We start from the raw sequence: 18994 nt of genomic DNA, 5'->3' as shown, positions 1-18994 counted from the left end.
CCAGGAGACACTCAATGAAATTACATGGAATTACTTTTAAAACAAATAGGAGGAAATATTTTTCACTCAACGAATAGTTAAGCTCAGGAACTTGATGCCAAAGAATGTGTAAACAGCGGTTAGCTTATCTGGGTTTTAAAAATTTTGGACAATTTCCTGGAGGAAAAGCCCATAGTCTGCTATTGATATAGACACGGGGAAGCCACTGCTTGCCCTGGAATTGGTAGAATGGAATCTTGCTACTATTTGGGTTTGTGCCAGGTGTACTTGTGACCTAGATTGGCCACCGCTGGAGAAACCAGATATTGGGCTGACCCAGTATGGCTATTATTGTGTTCTTATGAGAAGAATTTTATACCTGACATGCTGAGATGGGAAGCCAGTGTTCAAGATGGAGAAAAGGAGAGACATGGTCAAAATGGTGGTCTTTGTGTTTACTTTTATTTCCTGAGCAAGATTTAGTTGCGGAAACACTTTTGCAAATTGAAAAATATATTAATTTACTAGATAAATGGACATATACTACGTTTTCTAAAATTAAAATAAGCAAAAAACAAAATTGGTATGGTTTGGGGGATTTTGGTATTACTATCTAAAGAAATCTCCGGGTAAGATATTTAAAATAGAAAACAGATCTAAGGTTTTAAGAATTGTGCTAGATTCTGAATGTCCGCTAGCGCCAGAAATTCCACATGCTGGGGGTAGCACCCATGTTGGGCCTGCGGTAGTTCCGGATTGCCGCGCGTTAAGCCCGTGGTGGGCGTACCGCAGCTTTGTAAAAGGGCCCATAAGCTTTTTGATTGAGTGAAATTGTTTGCAATTCCTTTCAATTAAAAGACTTCTTTTATTGTGATCTACTGTGCATTCCTAGAGATAAAAGTGGAATATAAGATTTAGCATAGCACAATATATGTGTGTATATGCCATTATTGGGCTCATTTTCGAAACAGAAGGTCACCCAACTTTCAACATAAATCGGAAGATGGACGTCCTTCTCCCAGGGTCATCCAAATCGGTATAATCAAAAGCCGATTTTGGGCATCCCCAACTGCACTCCGTCGCAGGGACGGCCAAAGTTCCAGGGGGCGAGTCGGAAGCGTAGCAAAGGCAGGACTTGGGCGTGCCTAACACTTGGACATCCTTGACCCATAATCGAAAAAAAAGAAGGACGTCCCTGATGAACACTTGGACATTTTCACCCAGACCTGTTTTTCTTACGACTAAGGCATAAAAAGGTACCCAAACTGACCAAATGATCATCGGAGAAAATCGGGGATCACCTCCTGTTATTCCCCCAGTGGTCACTAACCCCCCCTCCCACCATCAAAAGACATATTTAAAAATATGTTGTGCCAGCCTCTATGCCAGCCTCAGATGTCATACTCAGGTCCATCACATCGCATGCAGGTTCCTGAAGCAGTTTTAGTGGGTGCAGTGCACTTCAACCAGGCGGACCCAGGCCCATCCCCCCTACCTATTACATTTGTGGTGGTAAATGTGAGCCCTCCAAAACCCACCCGAAACCCACTGTACCCACATCTAGGTGCCCCCTTCACCGTAAGGGCTATAGTAGTGGTGTATAGTTGTGGGTAGTAGGTTTTGGGGGCTCAGCACACAAGGTAAGGGAGCTATGTACCTGGGAGCAATTTATGAAGTCCACTGCAGTGCCCCCTAGGGTGCCCGGTTGGTGTCCTGGCATGTCAGGGGGACCAGTGCACTAAAATGCTGGTTCCTCCTACAACCAAATGGCTTGCATTTGGTCGTTTCTGAGATGGACATCCTTGGTTTCGAAAATTGCTGAAAATCAGAAACGACCATGTTTAGGGACGTCCATCTCTAAGGACGTCCCTGAAGGTATTTTTGAAATGAAAGATGGACGTCCATCTTGTTTTGAAAATACAAGTTTCCCCACACCTGGATCGGGACGTTTTGCAAGGACGTCCAAATCGAAACATGAATGTCCTTTTCAAAAATGCCCCTCCATGTCACCTAATACTATTCAGTAACTACATGCATATCTTCACTAATGCATAGTTAACATGTGGGTGTACAATGAGTGACACATGCGCAAGGTACATAATTGCACATGTAATTTATGTATGTAATACTGAAACTTAGGCATGAGAATTTACACTAGCTCTATGGCTGGCATAAGCACTTATGCCTAATTGCTTATGTGTGTATATCCTAGGAGTGTGCAGCCCAAAAAACGTCATGTTTCATTTCCCATATTGTTTATGGTAATTTTCATTATGCTTGCTTTTTTCTCTGTTTTTCCCTTTTTTATTACAAGAGCAATATTATTAATGTGCACCCTTCTGTAAAGACTCCTTTTTTTAATAGCACATACAAGTGAGCACTATTCATGTACGCACAGTAGCAGAAGAGTGTGCACTTTTCATGAATAGTGAAAGGGGATGGGATTTGATACCTCACCTTTCTGGGGTTACAGTCAAGGTGATTTACATGTTATAAACAGGTACTTGCTTTGTTCCTGGGTCAATGGAGGAAGACTTACCCAAAGTCACAATGAGCTGCAGTGAGAATTGAACCTGATTCCCCTGGTTATCAGGGCAGTGCACTAACCATTAGGCTACTCCTACACTCCAGTAGTGTGTGGTTTCTGAACAGGGCCTAAAATCAAACTTTTTTTTTTTTTTAATTGCTATAGAGGGGCATAATTGAACGAAAACGCCTATCTCCATGGGCGTTTATCTCCGAGAACGGGTCCGTGAAGGGGCGGACCGAACCGTATTTTGGGAAAAAATAGACGCCCATGTTTTATTCAACAATGTGTGAGCTGGGCGTTTTTGTTTTTCAGCGATAATGGAAAATGAAAGCGCCCAGCTCAAAAACGAATAAATCCAAGACATTTATTCGTGGGAGGGGCCAGGATTCGTAGTGCACTGGTCCCCCTCACATGCCAGGACATCAACCGGGCACCCTAGGGGGCACTTTTACAAAACCAAAAAAAAAGGTAAAAGAGCTCCCAGGTGCATAGCACCCTTCCCTCGTGTGTTGAGCCCCCCAAATCCCCCTCAAAACCCACTGCCCACAAGTCTACACCATTACTATAGCCCTAAGGGGTGAAGGGGGGCACCTACATGTGGGTACAGTGGGTTTGGGGGGGTTGGACGACTAATAAGCATTAAGCAGCACAATTGTAACAGGTAGGGGGGATGGGCCTGGGTCCACCTGCCTGAAGTCCACTGCACCCCCTAACAACTCCTCCAGTGACCTGCATACTGCTGCCAGGGAGCTGGGTATGACATTTGAGGGTGAAAAAAAAAATTTGTGAAACATCATTTTTTTGTGGTGGGAGGGGGTTAGTGACCACTGGGGGAGTCAGGGGAGGTCATCCCTGATTCCCTCCAGTGGTCATCTGGTCATTTAGGGCACTTTTTGGGGCCTTATTTGTGAAAAAACAGGGTCCAGGAAAAGTGTCCTAAATTCTAGCTAAAAACGCATACTTTTTTCCCATTATCGGTGAAATGCGCCCATCTTTGTTCGGCAGATAACCACGCCCCAGTTCCGCCTTCGCCACACCTCTGACACGCCCCATCAACTTTGTCCGCATCCGCGACGGAGTGCAGTTGAAAACGTCCAAAAATCGGCTTTCGATTATACTGCTTTATTCGTTTTTGTGAGATAAACGTCCCCTCTCCCGATTTAGGTCGGAACTTGGGCGTTTTTCTCGTTCGATTATAAGCAGGATAGTATCCCATGAAATGCTTATTGTAGTAGGTATTCCTAGTTAATCTAAAAGTAGTTTTATTTCTTTTTCAGTTTGTTTAATATAGGCAAGTCTTTAAATCATTTCCTTTTCTATGAGTGGCAGTTATCTCATTTAAGACTTGATTTACCCCATTTAGCTTCAGATACATATTAGTCAAATTTTGGAAAATTAGATGCTTCTTTGACTTCATTAGCATGGAAATTAGCATTAAGATGCACACTGATTAGGTTATGTGACTGGCCTGTTAAAAAAAATAAAAAAAAACAAGCAAATCATTCCAAATCTTAATATGGATACTGATTGAGTTGAAGAAGTGACTTGCATGAGTCTACAATTATAATTAATGTAACTATATCATATTCAATATGTTTTGCAACCTATTTCTTAGAATGTTATGGACAGTCTATCAGGTAAATAGGTTTAGTATAACTATATATTGTTGAAAACATAATAATAGAAAGCTTTTATATTTAATATACTTCATCTAGATGATAGTACAGTGCCAAATATGCCCCTTTCTGTAGAGATTTTATAAATAATTGTTTATAATGAATGCTGTGTGTATAATGAATATTGTGTGCCTTCTCACTTTTCAACTTCCATCTTTAGTGCTACTAAACTCATGTTGTACATTTATGAAAGTGCAATTTATCCATGTTCTGTATGCCTATTTTTACTGTTTAAATCAAAGAAAACATTAAAATAAAATGCTAGCCAAGGATTAACAAATAATAGAAAACACTCAAATGGACAACGTAAATACTTTGAGAGCCTATTCCAAGGTTTAGTATTTATTCCAAGTTTGAAGACTTCAGTATCCTTTGGCTTCAGCCTACCTCAAGCATTGGTTGCTTCAGGTTTTTATAATCCAGACGAAAATAGATACATTTGCACAGATTAAATCTTATGTTTCTTTAGCAATTTTATGGTTGTGGATTATATCCATAATGCCAAGGTTATATGTAAAAAATATTCAGAAACACTATCCAAAGATTGCCTTTGAATATCCTGGTCAGTTGCACTTATCCAGATAGCAAGTGATGCTATCCAGGTGAAGAATTTTAATAGTTACCAGTGTGACAACGTGAGTGAGGGTTGATGGTGGCCCATTTGGATTATACATCCAGACAAGGTTACAAAGGAAAAGCAAAAACTCTTTATCAACATAAAGGCAGGGAGGCATGCTACTTCATAGGCACAGAAAATAGGGAATAAAGTCTCCTGAGATTCAGAGGCAATGTGGGTGACAGGCCCAAAAGAATAGCATATACAGTCTCTCTGCAAGGTTGCCCAAACTCTGGTCTGCCTCCAGCCAGGCCTCAAGAACAGGATTCTCACAACTATTCAAGTTAAAGTTTGGCCTACTTGAGTCAGATTCTAGTAGCTACACATAAGTAGTAAAGGCATACACGGTACGGTGGCTTCTCTCTTCACTGGGTCTACAACTCTGGCCCTGCCTTTTATACTTCCTGACAGGTATCCTCCTATCTCACCTCTCCCATGTCACTTCCTCTTTAGGAGGGACTATGGGGTTTAAGGTAGTTCTGACTTTGTCTGGGAGTATTCTAAAGGGGAGGGGCAGCATTCTAAGAACTCCCTCACATACCCTTCCCGCTTAACTCAGCCATGTCCAAGTTGAGCACCTGCCATATCAGGGTCCACCACCTGAAACAAAAACAAATCATCCCTGGCATGCTCTCAGCCCACCCAATGTTACACCTGAAAGCTGAAGGACTGGAGGCTGAGGAACCACCGCATGATATATTTTACTTATTTATTTAAATTTGCTATACCACCAGCAGATCATAATGGTTTACAATCAAAAATTCTCCCCCCCCCCCCCAAAGAGCCAAGTCTTCAAAGTGCTTTTAAATGCCTTGAAAAAAAGTTCACATTCCCCTGGATTCAATATATGGCACCCAAAATTGCATGCTAAAATTTGGCAAGCATAGGGCATGTTCCATAATTGTGCAAGAAACGTGACAGTTATTTAGCAATAATTGGATACTAATAATTATTGGCACTAATTGGCCAACAATTTGAATTTATGCATGAATCTTTGTATTCAGTATTCTACAAAGATTTATGTGCAGATCCGAAAAGAGAGCATGGCCATGGGAGGACCAAGAACTTGTGTACAGTGTTAAAGAATAAGGCAGATCTACACCTAATTCTACACCTAATTTAGGCATGAGGATTTACACCAGGTTTCAGTTGTTGTAAATCCTCGTGCCTAAAATTGGATGTGGATCCCAGCTCTAAGTGCTTTTCTATAAATGGCACCCAACTTTTTTAGAATGTAGTCCATTTTGTAAATACTTGCTCAACAACAATAGCATGCTTTTGGAAGGAGGCTATACACAGGTGTGGAGCATGGGTGGAGCTCCTACATAAGTGAGTAACTTATAGAAACTGTAAGTTACGCATGTTCCCCTGCCATACCTAGCTGCTCGCACTTATGCTATTATATATGGCTGGTGTAAGTTTGAGCACCTAAATGTTAGATGCATATATATATATATATATATATATATATATATATATATATGGGGTTATAGCATGCTTTAAAGAAAAGTAGTCACCTACTTTTCTTTATATGATAGGTTGCCTACCTTACATCCTCCAGTCACCTAATTGGAGATGCCCAGTTCTAGAACTGCCCCGTAAGAGGACAATTAAAAAAAACATTATTGGGTTATTCAAAAATCGCCCACCCTCCATGCAGGTGAAAGTACATGCTGGTGGTTATTTGCATTTGTATGACGGTCAAGGCCTATTGTTTTGTCTTCAGTGCAGCTGCTCCAAGCTGCCCCTTCAGAGGTTGCTGCCTTAGGTGAGCACCTGGTTTACCTAATGTTTAAGCCAGCCAGGCTCAAGGTTAGTAAATGACTCTCTTCATCTGGTGCCATTTTGGTAAGAGATGTGTTTTTTTTTCAATTAATAGGTGCATCTACTCCGAAATGCTGGTGATGAAGTTACCATCACTGTGCAGTACCTCAGGGAAGCTCCATCATTTCTGAAGCTACCTTTAGGTAAGATAAAATGTTATTCATACCTACTGTAAGACGGTTGTTCTATCATTATTTCTAAAATAAATTCTTCATACCCTGAAACAATTTCTGTAAAGACTAAAATTGAATAACATGGATATACATATTGGTTCCAGTTGTTTCACTCTCCTCCCTGCATTACCATTTCCCACCTCTAAGCCAAGCACTGTACATGATTATGGGACAGAGAGCAACTCAGAGAAACAGTAGGATGAAATTTAGATAATAATTTCGTACTATCTCAGTTTTAAACAAAATCAGATATTTTAAAGCCAAATCAGCTTATGAATTGAAGTTGTCAAGCGTAGACAGCTCTGCACAACTGAGGAAGTAATTTTATAAAAGATCTTTCATCTTTTATAAAAGGCCAGTATATGTATGTGAAATGTCACTTGTAAAATTACCCTCACATGCAAGTATGTGTGTGACCTCTGGTATAGACTTGTTCAGGGTGGGTTTGGGCAAAGTGTGAGTAGAATTGTAATTTATACACAGTTTTTCTACTATATAACCTTTGGAATATACTTCACATGTCCAAATTTAGACCAGGTGTCATTTCTGCAACTTTTGTGGGGTAATCTAATAGAAGTAATAGGCACCTATTTGTCTTGATAAATAGGTACTTGTTTGACTCCTTAACTATTATAAAATTACACGCTGAGATTGAAAATGTGAGATTGGAAGAAGAGGCATTACTTAGGAGTAGCCGCCTAATGGTTATTGCAGTGGCCTGACAACCAGAGGAACTGCATTCAGTTCTTACTACAGCTCCTGGGCAAGTCACTTTAACTGCCTATTGCCCCAGAAACAAAAATAAGTACCTGTGCATAATGTGTAAACTGCTTTGATTGTAACCACAGAAAAGCAGTATATCAAATCCTATCTCCCTTCCCCTTCCCTTTTGCTGGCAACACAGGTCTTGGCTGTCAGCGGCTTGACACGTAGGGTTCAGAAAATTTATCCAAGGTGTGAGGAATTTTATAGGATGCTCCCCCTCTCCCTTAATAGCACTCCCTCATAGTGTCAGAGCCACCTTAAACCCCATAGCCCCACCCAAGGTAACATGGGAAGGGTGGAGCATGGTCCAGGAAGTATATAGGCTGAGGCCATAGTGAGATTAAGGAGGCCCAGAAGGAAGCAGTGATTCCTCGTGGCATGTGCCTCCACCACTTATATGTGAACTGCCACTGCTACAGTCAGGTAGGCCAAGCTCCACTGGGAACCTTGGAAATTTTGCATTTTGACCTGAGTAATTGTTAGAGATTTCCCTGATAACTTTGAGGAACCAGACCAGAGACAAGTAAAGTGTGCAGAAGGACTGAGAGGCCATAAGGTACACAGTGGTCCTGCAGGAGCAGGCCATATGAGGACATTGTTATATTTACAGGTTAGTTTTATGTTGCCCTTTTCCTCCTACCTGTGAATAGAACAGGTCCCCTGACATACTAGCTTTAATAGATGCTCTTTTCCTTTACCTGCAACTACTGTGTGACTCTATCTTACTTGGGCAGGTAGGGAAGGGATGAGTGGCAGGTAGGGAAGGGAGTAGGGGAAAGAGGGGGAATGCTACACATGAATGTACAGGAAGGGACAGAGGGGGAAATGTGGTACATATAGGGTTATCATATGGCTCCAGAAAAAGGAGGACAGATTGAGCCAGTCTGGGTTTTACTTCCATTGCTTTCAATGGAACCAAAACCCGGACTGGATCAACGTGTCCTCCTTTTTCTGGAGCCATATGGTAACCCTAGGTAAATAGATGGAGAGGAAGGGAAGAAAAGAGTGAAATGTGGCATATGGATGGAGGGGAAGGCTACAAAGAGGGGAAATGCAGCACATAGATGGAGGGGAAGTGAAGAAGAGAGAGAGGGAGGAGACGTACATGGATGGAAAGGAAGGGACAATAGAAGAGAAATACTGCACATAGATGAAAAGGAAGGGAAAAAGAAGGAGGAGATGTACATGGATGGAGGGGAAGTGAAGAAAAGAGAGAGGGGTGATATATATATGGATGGAGGGGAAGAGAGAAAGGAAATGCGGCACATGGATGGAGAGGAAAGAAAGAAGAGAGGGAGGAGATGTACAAGGATGGAGGGGAAGGGATGAAAGAGGGGAAATGTAGCACATGGATGGAGGGGGAAAGGAACAAAAGAGGGGGGATGTACATGTATGAAGGGGAAAGAATGAGAGGAAAAATGCTATGCATGGATGGAGGGGAAAGGATGAGAGAAGAGAAATGCTGCACATGGATGGAGGGGAAAGGTTGAAAAATGGAGGGGAAGGGACAAGAGAAGCAGAATGCAACACATGGATGAAGGGGAAGAAAGGAGAAACAGAGACTGGGACTAACATAATCAGAAAAATAAAATCACCAGCCAACAAATGTACAAAAATAATTTTATTTTCATTTTAGTGATTGGAATATGTCCGTTTTGATAACTTACACCTGCTATCTTTATATTTTGCACTGTACAGGAGGAATCCTGTTTCTCTGTCTGTTTTCCTGGTGTTGTGCTGCTGGCTTCTTGGGGCTTAGATTAATTCGTTGTACTGTCACGTTTGGCGTCTGCTCGACTGTTCTCTCCTCTGTCCAGTCCAGGTGCACGACGCCACTCTGGGTTTTCTATAGAACCTTTCACCAACTAAAAAAAAATTATAACAACTAATAAAAGGGGAGTTTTTCCTTCCCTAGCTTAGTTTATAGAGACTGCCAGCTTACATTCCAGACTTATCAAAGGGAGCTATAAAAAAACCCCAAACAAAACCCTTTCTTCTGGCAGCAGCAAAGTCCTCAGCTCCCCCCAGATCTCATCAAATTCAAAGCAGCCTTTTAAAGAAAGTTCATTCAATATAATTGTCCTGTTTCAGATTCAAGTGTTCTGTACCCTCCCCTCTGTGAATGACTGAGGAAAGGAGAACCCCCCCTCCCTTTAACATACCAGCAACTGAATCTCTGGTATCCACCCTTGGGTCAATCTTTGAGTCCAGGGACACACTTCTATTATATTCCAAACAAGCTTATTCTCCACGTATTGCATCAAATTAACCACTAAGGTTGCTAGCATTCCCTTAGAATTCCCACTCTTTACCTTGGCTAGGGCAGAGGTGTCCATAGGCTCCAGTTCACTCTCTCCCTGCAATCTTTGAACCTCTGAAATCCCTTCTGGGGACAGCCACTCCATCGGAACTCTCTCTCCCCTACTCTCCTGCAGCTGATAATCATGACCACCAGCTGGCCTGGAAAGATGATACCTCCCCACGCTTGGGAATCTGAGATTTGTAGTCAGACATCACTATTAAAAGAGTCTTGTGACCGACTCCCGAGATCTTGGAAATTGTAGTGTGGACTACCCTCTCTAAAGGAGTCAGGTGATCTACCCTGGGGAAGCTGGGAGTTGTAGTCCCTCAAATGTTCTTGAAGATGTCTGCCCCTCCTACTCCTCCTCTCAGAGTCTCTTCATCGGGTTCTTTCCTGGGGAAACTGGGAGTTGTAGTCCCCTACTTGTTCTGATGAATATCTGTCTTTCCGGAGCCTTACCCCCATGTCTTCCCCTCTAGATCTACCTTGCCCATCACAGTACATATTTCTACTTTTTGTTTGTGGTCACTTATCTTTTATTTGAAGAGGTGCTAGCTGCATGTGTGACCAAAGCCAATTATCTGAATAGGAATCTGTAGTAATCAGGCTTGTTCAATTTTCCCAGTTGGTATATATTCTAGGGCTCACACATAAAGATGATGACTGGAGATAAGTATACATTTGTCCCTTAAAAGAAGGAAAAGCTTCAAGGCACTCCAGACCCGAACGTCTAATGAGCCAATAGAGATCAAAAATGACCTGAGTATTGGTCAAATGATCTGTTCCTCATCATTGGCAAAAACCATCTATTATTTTAGACACAATGTCCATAAACATGTGTTCCAGGCTACCAGCTACACACTTAAATATCCCTCTTCGGTTAACTCATACATTCACTTGAAGCCAGAGAGTCATAGAGTTCAACGCTTATTGTACTTAGCTGTATATAGTCGTCTCCACCGCTCATGCTGCTCCTTTCATACAGAACTGCATCGCTCCAAATATCTACGGTCCTCTGCTCCACCCTGAACTAGACCAACGGTGGCCAGCGTTTCGCTAAAGCTGACTTAAGCAAGGCTGCTTCAGGATCCTCTCAATCAGGGGCTGCAAAGAAACAAATCACCTTTGAAGTCATCTGGCTCCTGACACCTGAGGGGATTAATGCACTCCATTCTTACATACTTTGACAGCAATTCAACTCCCCAGAGATCTACCAAAAACTATGGTAGCTTTATATCGCTCCCTCTGACGTCAGACGCTCATTATGGGCACAGCAAATCAGAGACACAGATTACAAGAAATGGCTCCATTCAATCCAGGAGTTTAATCACCCCGGTTTTAAATTGTAGCTTAATCGCATGCCCCCTAGTCCTAGTATTTTTGGAAAGCATAAACAAACACTTCACATCTACCCATTCAACTCCACTCATTATTTTATAGACCTCTATCATATCTCCCCTCGGACGCCTTTTCTCTAAGCTGAAGAGCCCTAGCCACTTTAGCCTTTCCTCATAGGGAAGTCATCCCATCCCTTTTATCATTTTCATTGCCCTTCTCTGTACCTTTTCTAATTCTACTATATCTTTTTTGAGATGCGGCGACCAGAATTGAACACAATATTCGAGGTACGGTCGCACTATGGAGCGATACAAAGGCATTATAACATCCTCATTTTTGTCTTCCATTCGTTTCCTAATAATACCTAACATTCTATTTGCTTTCTTAGCCATAGCAGCACACTGAGCAGAAGATTTTAACGTATCATCAACAACGGCACCTAGATCCCTTTCTTGATCTGTGACTCCAAACATGGAACCTTGCATGACGTAGCTATAATTCGGGTTCCTCTTTCCCATATGCATCACTTTGCACTTGCTCACAATAAACGTCATCTGCCATTTAGACGCCCAGTCTCGTAAGGTTATCTTGTAATTTTTCACAATCCTCCTGCGATTTAACGACTTTGAATAACTTTGTGTCATCAGCAAATTTAATTACCTCACTAATTACTCCCATCTCTAGGTCACTTATAAATAAATATGTTAAAAAGCAGCAATCTCAGCACAGACCCCTGGGGAACCCCACTAACTACCCTTCTCCATTGAGAATACTGACCATAAATACCTTGTAGCCTAATTTTGCAGTCTTCACTAACATCAATAGCAAATGAGGAGGGGGACCCAAGACATACTGGAATGGCAAATGGCTCATGGAGGGATGCGTTTAGCCCATGTTGTGGGTCTTTATGGAAGCATGATTACTGCTCTACACTGGAGATTCTGTGTGTTGGTGTGGCATGTTGATAATACAGAGGGTGAAGTCTAGACATGAACAGAGAAGGGCAATAAGGCTTTCACTTTTGGCCAGTTATCACAGAGATTTGCAAGGTGCAGCATGCACACAATAAACTTTAACATGTATATGAAGTGGTTGCATGGTATGGCAAGTGGAAGACAGCTTACCAAACTATTTATCTGCACTAATAAAGCCTACTTTTTCTATGATATTCTGTCTTTTAGATGTGAGAACTTGTTAATTTTAGCAAATGTGTAGAGGGTCAAGATTAGAATGCAGACCAAAGTATTCATAAATAGCACATTGTGGGGCCCTTTTACTAAGACATGCTGAAAAATGGCCTATGGTAGTGTAGACATGTGTTTTGGCCACGTGCAGAATCATTTTTCAGCGCACCTGTAAAAAAATGCCTTTTTTTATTTTTGCTGAAAATGGACGTGCGGCAAAATGAAAATTGCCATGCGTACATTTTGGGTCTGAGACCTTACCACCAGCCATTGACCTAGCAGTAAGGTCTCATGCGGCAATTGGGCGGTAATGGTCTAAGCGCTTAAATTACGATTGCCGCCCACAAGCCAGAAAATAAAAAATATTTTCTGGCGCACATAGTGGGCGCATGTAAAAAATGAAATTACCGTACGGACCACGTGGTAACCGAGAGGTAACTCGGAATTGCGGTGCACTGGGTGTCCATAGGTGCTTATGCAGCTTAGTAAAAGGGCCCCTGTGTTTTTTTTAGCATACTAAAGAGCCTTAACATTGTGCATAGTTCCCTAAGATAACCTTGCATCCTTTTTATAAAAAATGTATCTGCAATCACCCAGAAATAAGACTTGAGCAGTTTATTAGATGAAGTTTATCCAATTAGGCATGGATCAGCAACACATTTAAGAGGAGTCCTGCAGGGACTTTAATTAAGAAAATCTTATGTTTTGCTAAGAAAAGATAACTGGTGACATGAGCAATCACTTTCACTCTGGATTTAAATCAAACACTGATTTTTTTTTTTAAGAGATAACATTAAGATATTTGTCTATAAAAGAAAAAGGTTAACATAGTCCATCACAGTACTAATTCAATTACTCAAAACAGACACCAGTTTTATTGTTTGAAGTTGTTTACACACACCATTCTATATTTAGCATAAGCGCTTACATCTTAATTTTTCTGCTGTGTTTCAGGTTCACCAGAGCCATCCAGTGATCACAGCAGTGGGGCTTCTTCACCTCTTTTTGATAGTGGATTACATTTAAATGGAAACTCTTCTAATACAGTATGTATTGTACTTTACATTTTAAATTCATTGATTGGAAATTCCTTATTTTATACAACATGCAATTGTTTGCTGTGCTATGTTAATTTGTAAATAGGCATTGACGAAGGAGAAATAATGAATATTTCAGTTGTAAACTAAGAAGTGTTCGTATGTGTATGATTTTTAAATATTTTGGATTTTGGAGTATTTTTCAATAGAAATCAAACAAAATAAAACATGGAAAAGAAAATAAGATGATACCTTTTTTATTGGACATAACTTAATACATTTCTTGATTAGCTTTCGAAGGTTGCCCTTCTTCCTCAGATCGGAAATAAGCAAATGTGGTAGCAGATAGTATATATGAGAGAAACATCAAAGCATTACTTTGACAGTCTGACAGAGTGGGAGGGTGGGGGTATGCATGGGGATATCAAAGCATTTCATTGATATTCTAACAGAATGGGTGTTGGTAGGTGAGAGGAGGGTAATAAACAGAAATAAACAGAGAAATACAGCTTTATGTGTTATAATGAGTTAGAAAACCCAGATCCTTATTAAGTCCTGTTTGTTGGGTGTCAAAATATTCAAGCATTCTTATTTCAAAGGTCTTATGTTCCTGTATTGTTTTAAAATTACCTTTCAGTATTCTTACTGTGAAATCACTGGTGCAGTGTTCTGGTCTTGTGAAGTGTTGGTCCACAGGGGTGGGGGCCTGACTGGCACCGGCTATTTTCATGTGATGTCTGTGCAGATTGAATCTTGTCTTAAGCTGCGACGTCAGACTCCATCCAACTGGAACTAAAGATGCATGCAGCTTTCACAGCGCGCTGCACGACGAGGATGAAAAAGTTAAAGATCGCGGCTGGGCTGGCGGGGTGTTGGGGTCCTCCGCCAGCTGAAGCAATATTTTAAAAAGCCGGTGGAAGCGGACCTCGGGGTAGGTGACGGCGGTAGGTGGGGGAGGGAGGGAATGTTAACGGCGGTAGGGGGGGGGGTTGACGGCGGTGGGGGGGGGGGTTTGACGGCAGTAGGGGGGGCTGACGGCGGTAGGGGAGGGCTATAATGTGCCCCCTCACTCTAGCCCCTGCCCGCCCTACCACCGAACCTCAGATACGCCCCTGGGCCGGACAACCCCCACATTGATAACTTCCTCCTTTACCCCTGGATTCTATATAGCATGCCTAGAGATCTGAGCTGAAATCCAAACTTATTCTATAAAAACGTGCATAACTTAATTGGCTTAACAAGATAATCAGTAGCGATAACAGCTCTTAAGAAGCAATAATGAACACTAATTGGTAATAATTAGAATTTATGTGCACAACTCACTAAGTGCATTTTTTTTTGTTACATTTGTACCCCGCGCTTTCCCACTCATGGCAGGCTCAATGCAGCTTACATGGGGCAATGGAGGGTTAAGTGACTTGCCCAGGGTCACAAGGAGCTGCCTGTGCCTGAAGTGGGAATCAAACTCAGTTCCTCAGTTCCCCAGGACCAAAGTCCACCACCCTAACCACTAGGTGTAATGTATCTCCACGGAGAGGTGAGCCCTTGAACACGATGAAGGAAACCCTCACCGGGCTGTCGGCCAAAACCCTGAGTCCTCTCTGTGCCTCCCACCGTTCCTCAGGAGTTGAACCCTTGAGTTTGGGCGGCCAGCAACAGAGAGCACAAAGTCCAGCACAAAGTCCACAGGGTTAGACCAAGCAGCAGGTCACAGCAAACCAGGGCTAGGCAACAGGTCCACACCAGGCAGGGGTCACTAGAAGGTCCAGGAACAGGCAGGGGTCAGTACCAGGCAGCGGTCAAAAGCAGGTCCAGGAACAGGCAGTGGTCAGTACCAGGCAGCGGTCAGAAGTAGATCCAAAGCACTGCTACTAGTCAGCGAACCGAGTAGAAGCCGAAGTACTGATAGACTGAGGGCAAAGCCTTAAATAGGAAGGAATCAGGCTCAACCAGGCACAGCTGAAAACAAGATGGCAGCCCACATCAGGAACATCCTGCAACCAAATAAGGGCTTCCTTCCTGCAGCTGCCACCTCCAAGATGGCTGCCCTGGCCTAACAGCCCTCTCCAAGATGGCCGCCAAACCCTGGAATAAACCTGAATCCAAGATGGCCATTAGTGCCCAGCTCAGAACAGCCAGGAAACGTGACAGTATCCTCCCCTAAAGGCCTCCCTCTCTACTCCGGGCCTGGTTTAGAAGGATAGCGGGCATGGAATCACGGAGCAGCTTGGGAGCGTGAATCTGACTAGCAGGTTCCAAGGAATTATCCTCAGGTCCGTAGTTTTTCCATGCCAAGAGATAGTAGAGACGTCCCTTCCTCACCTTGGAATCCAGGATGTCTTGAACTTCGAACTCTGGCTCTGAGGACACGTCCAGTACAGGGCCCACCTTGGGCCGAGGATGCCACCTAGACGAGACAAAAGGTTTGAGTAAAAAAACATGAAATGCATTGTGTATCTTGCAACGAGATGGCAGCCAGAGTCTATAGGTAACTGCCCCCAGACGCTCCGCAACGGCAAAAGGCCCAATGAATCTGGGTGCGAATTTGAAGGATGGCAGTCGGAGCTTGAGATTCTGAGTATTGAGCCAAACCCGTTGACCTGGCACCAGCTGAGAAGCAGATCGCCTCTTGCGATCGGCGAACCTCCGATAAGTCTCCGTGGCCCGATGAAGGTGGAATTGTACGTCCTTCCATACTGTGCGGAGATCGGTCAAGGTTTTTTAGAGCTGAGGTGGAGCAGAGACAGACGCTGCCCCTGGTGCTGGTGGCATAGGAAGGGGCAACCGTGGATGCCATCCATATGCTGCAAAGAATGGAGAGGTGTGCGCTGCTGAATGGAGACTATTGGTATACGCAAACTCTGCCCAGGGTAATATGGAAACCCAATCGTCCTGTCGCGCATTAACATGCATCCGGAGGTATAGCATCAGTGTTTGATTTGTACGTTCTACCATTCCATTGGTCTCCGGATGGTAGGCTGAGGAGAAATGGGTCGTGATACCGAAGCTAGAACACAGGGCCCTCCAGAATCGAGATGTAAATTGAGGACCTCGGTCGCTGATGATGCGGATAGGCAGCCCATGCAGGCGAAAGATATGGAGAATGAACTGCTGGGCAAGAGCTGCTGCTGATGGAAGTCCCTTCAGGGGAACGAAGTGGGCCATGCGAGAAAAACGGTCGATCACCACCCAGATGATGGTACACCCCTGGGAAGGTGGTAACTCTGGAATAAAATCCATTGGCAGTTCCTGCCAGGGAGCTTGAGGCACTGGCAATGATTGAAGCAACCCCCAGGGCTTCCCCATAGGTCTCTTGTATTGAGCACAAGTGGGACAGGTGGTGACATACTGCCGGACATCCTGGGCCATGCGGGGCCAGCGATAATAGCGAGATATAAGATGCAAAGTCTTATAATATCCTTGATGTCCAGCGATCGTAGAAGCATGTCCCCATTTCAGTATCTTCTTGCGGAACCGAGGGGCCACTGAGATCCTGGATTTCCCCGGAGTCGTGAGCGTAGTCGCGGCAATGCAAGCTGGGTCAAGCATGGGCTGACACTCCTCGGTTTCTTCTGGTGGGTCAAAGGCTCGAGACAAGGCATCTGCCTGGACGTTTTTCTCTACAAGGCGAAAGCTGAGGCGGAAATTGAAGTGAGTGAAAAACAAGGACCATCAGGCTTGTCGAGGATTAAGTCTCTTAGCATCCTGCAGGTAAAGTAGGTTCTTATGGTCCGTGATGACGGAAATCGGATGCACTGCTCCCTCCAAGAGGTATCGCCATTCCTCCAAGGCCAACAGTTCCCGATCTCCCACAGTATAATTCTGTTCAGCCGCTGTGAATTTCCTAGAAAAGAAGAAGCAGGGATGCCGCTTCCCCGCCTCCGAGGTCTGTGACAGGATGGCCCCCGCTCCTACCGCTGAGGCGTCCACCTCTAAAATAAAGGGTCGCTGGGGATCAGGACTATGAAGAACCGGCGTGGAAAGGAAAGCCTTCTTGAGAAGTTCGAAATCTTCGATGACTTGCAGAGACCAATCCCGAACATTAGCGCCTTTCTTGGTTAAGGCGGTAAGGGGAGCGGCTATTACAGAGTATCGGTGTATAAACTGTCTGTAGTAGTTAGCGAACCCTAGGAACCGTTGGAGCGCTCGCAATCCCTGTGGTCGTGGCCAATCTTGAATAGCTTGCACCTTCCCGGGGTCCATCCGTAATCCAGTTGCTGAAAGGATATAGCCCAGTAAAGGGAGGCTGCGTTGATGGAATGCGCATTTTTCGAGCTTCGCAAAGAGATGATGGTCCCGCAGTCGTTGAAGTACTGTATGGACATGCTTCACATGTTCCGGAAATGAGGAAGAAAAAACGAGAATATCATCCAGGTAGACGATGACCGATGAGTATAGAAGATCCTGAAAATTGGAGTTCATAAAATCTTGGAAGACGGCTGGGGCATTACAAAGGCCGAATGGCATGACCAAATATTCAAAATGCCCTTCATGAGTATTGAAGGCCGTCTTCCATTCGTCCCCCGGCCTAATCCGCACTAGATTGTAAGCACCCCGTAAATCCAATTTAGAAAAAATGGTGGCCCCTTGGATTCGGTCGAAAAGCTCCGGGATGAGAGGCAAGGGGTATCTATTCTTGACGGTGATGGCATTCAACCCCCTATAATCGATGCATGGCCGTAATGACCCATCTTTCTTGGCCACAAAAAAGAACCCCGCGCCAACCGGCGAGGAAGAGGGTCAAATGAAGCCCTTCGCCAGGTTGTCCCGGACATACTGCCACATAGCATCTGACTCTCCGCGAGAGAGGGTGTATAATCGTCCCTGAGGTGGGATCTGTCCCGACACTAAGTCGATGGCGCAATCAAATGGTTAATGAGGAGGAAGGATCTCTGCTTCCCGGGCATCGAAGACATCCTGGAACATTTGATACTCAGTAGGAAGCCCAGGGCACTGGGCCCTTACCTTCCTGGTGGCCGCCTCCACTTTAGAACTGGGTGGAACCACGGTCTCAAGACAGGTCTCCTGGCACCGAGGACTCCAACTGGCCACATCCCTCGTCTCCCAGTTGATCTGCGGCATGTGCTGGCGTAGCCATGGCATTCCCAGGATCACCGGATGAATGGCTTTGGGCAGAACATAGAGCTGAATAGTCTCCGTGTGACTCGCCCCTAATCTCATCTGTAGGGGTTTTGTGACTTGGGTAATGGCATAGGGCAATGCCATGCCTTGGACTGAAGTCACCTGCAACGGTGATACACAGGTCATACAGGAACTCCCCAACCCAGGCAGGAGGTCCGCAGCGATGAAGTTGCCCCCTGCCCCAGAATCAATCAAGGCAGACGTGGATACTACCGCGTCCTGAAATTGCAGGGTCAGGGGAACCACCACCAGCTTCTCCGCTGGAGGGGACTCTGGTTCTGGCTTAGAAGATACATGACCCAGGGCCACCTGCCTCAGTGGTCCTGGGCCTGGTCGTTTCCCGACTTGTTGGGACATTGGCCTACCATATGGCCGGACTCTCCACAGTAGAAACAGAGTCGGTTTCTACGCCGAAACATTCGCTCCTT

General features: G+C 44.1%; 1 protein-coding gene across 1 annotated transcript in view; it reads left to right on the top strand.

Annotated features, from left to right (window-relative positions):
• The window catches only part of SNTG2 (syntrophin gamma 2), a 335642-nt gene that overhangs the window by 51192 nt on the left and 265456 nt on the right, over positions 1 to 18994 (top strand). Inside the window, exons 7-8 of the mRNA XM_030195159.1 lie at positions 6681 to 6768; positions 13342 to 13433. Of these exons, the coding sequence (XP_030051019.1) occupies positions 6681 to 6768; positions 13342 to 13433 (180 nt within the window). The remainder of the gene's footprint in view (positions 1 to 6680; positions 6769 to 13341; positions 13434 to 18994) is intronic.

This window comes from Microcaecilia unicolor, chromosome 3 (genome assembly GCF_901765095.1).
Source record: "Microcaecilia unicolor chromosome 3, aMicUni1.1, whole genome shotgun sequence".
NCBI classification, from domain to species: domain Eukaryota; kingdom Metazoa; phylum Chordata; class Amphibia; order Gymnophiona; family Siphonopidae; genus Microcaecilia; species Microcaecilia unicolor.
This window is presented reverse-complemented; position numbering and strand designations above follow the sequence as displayed.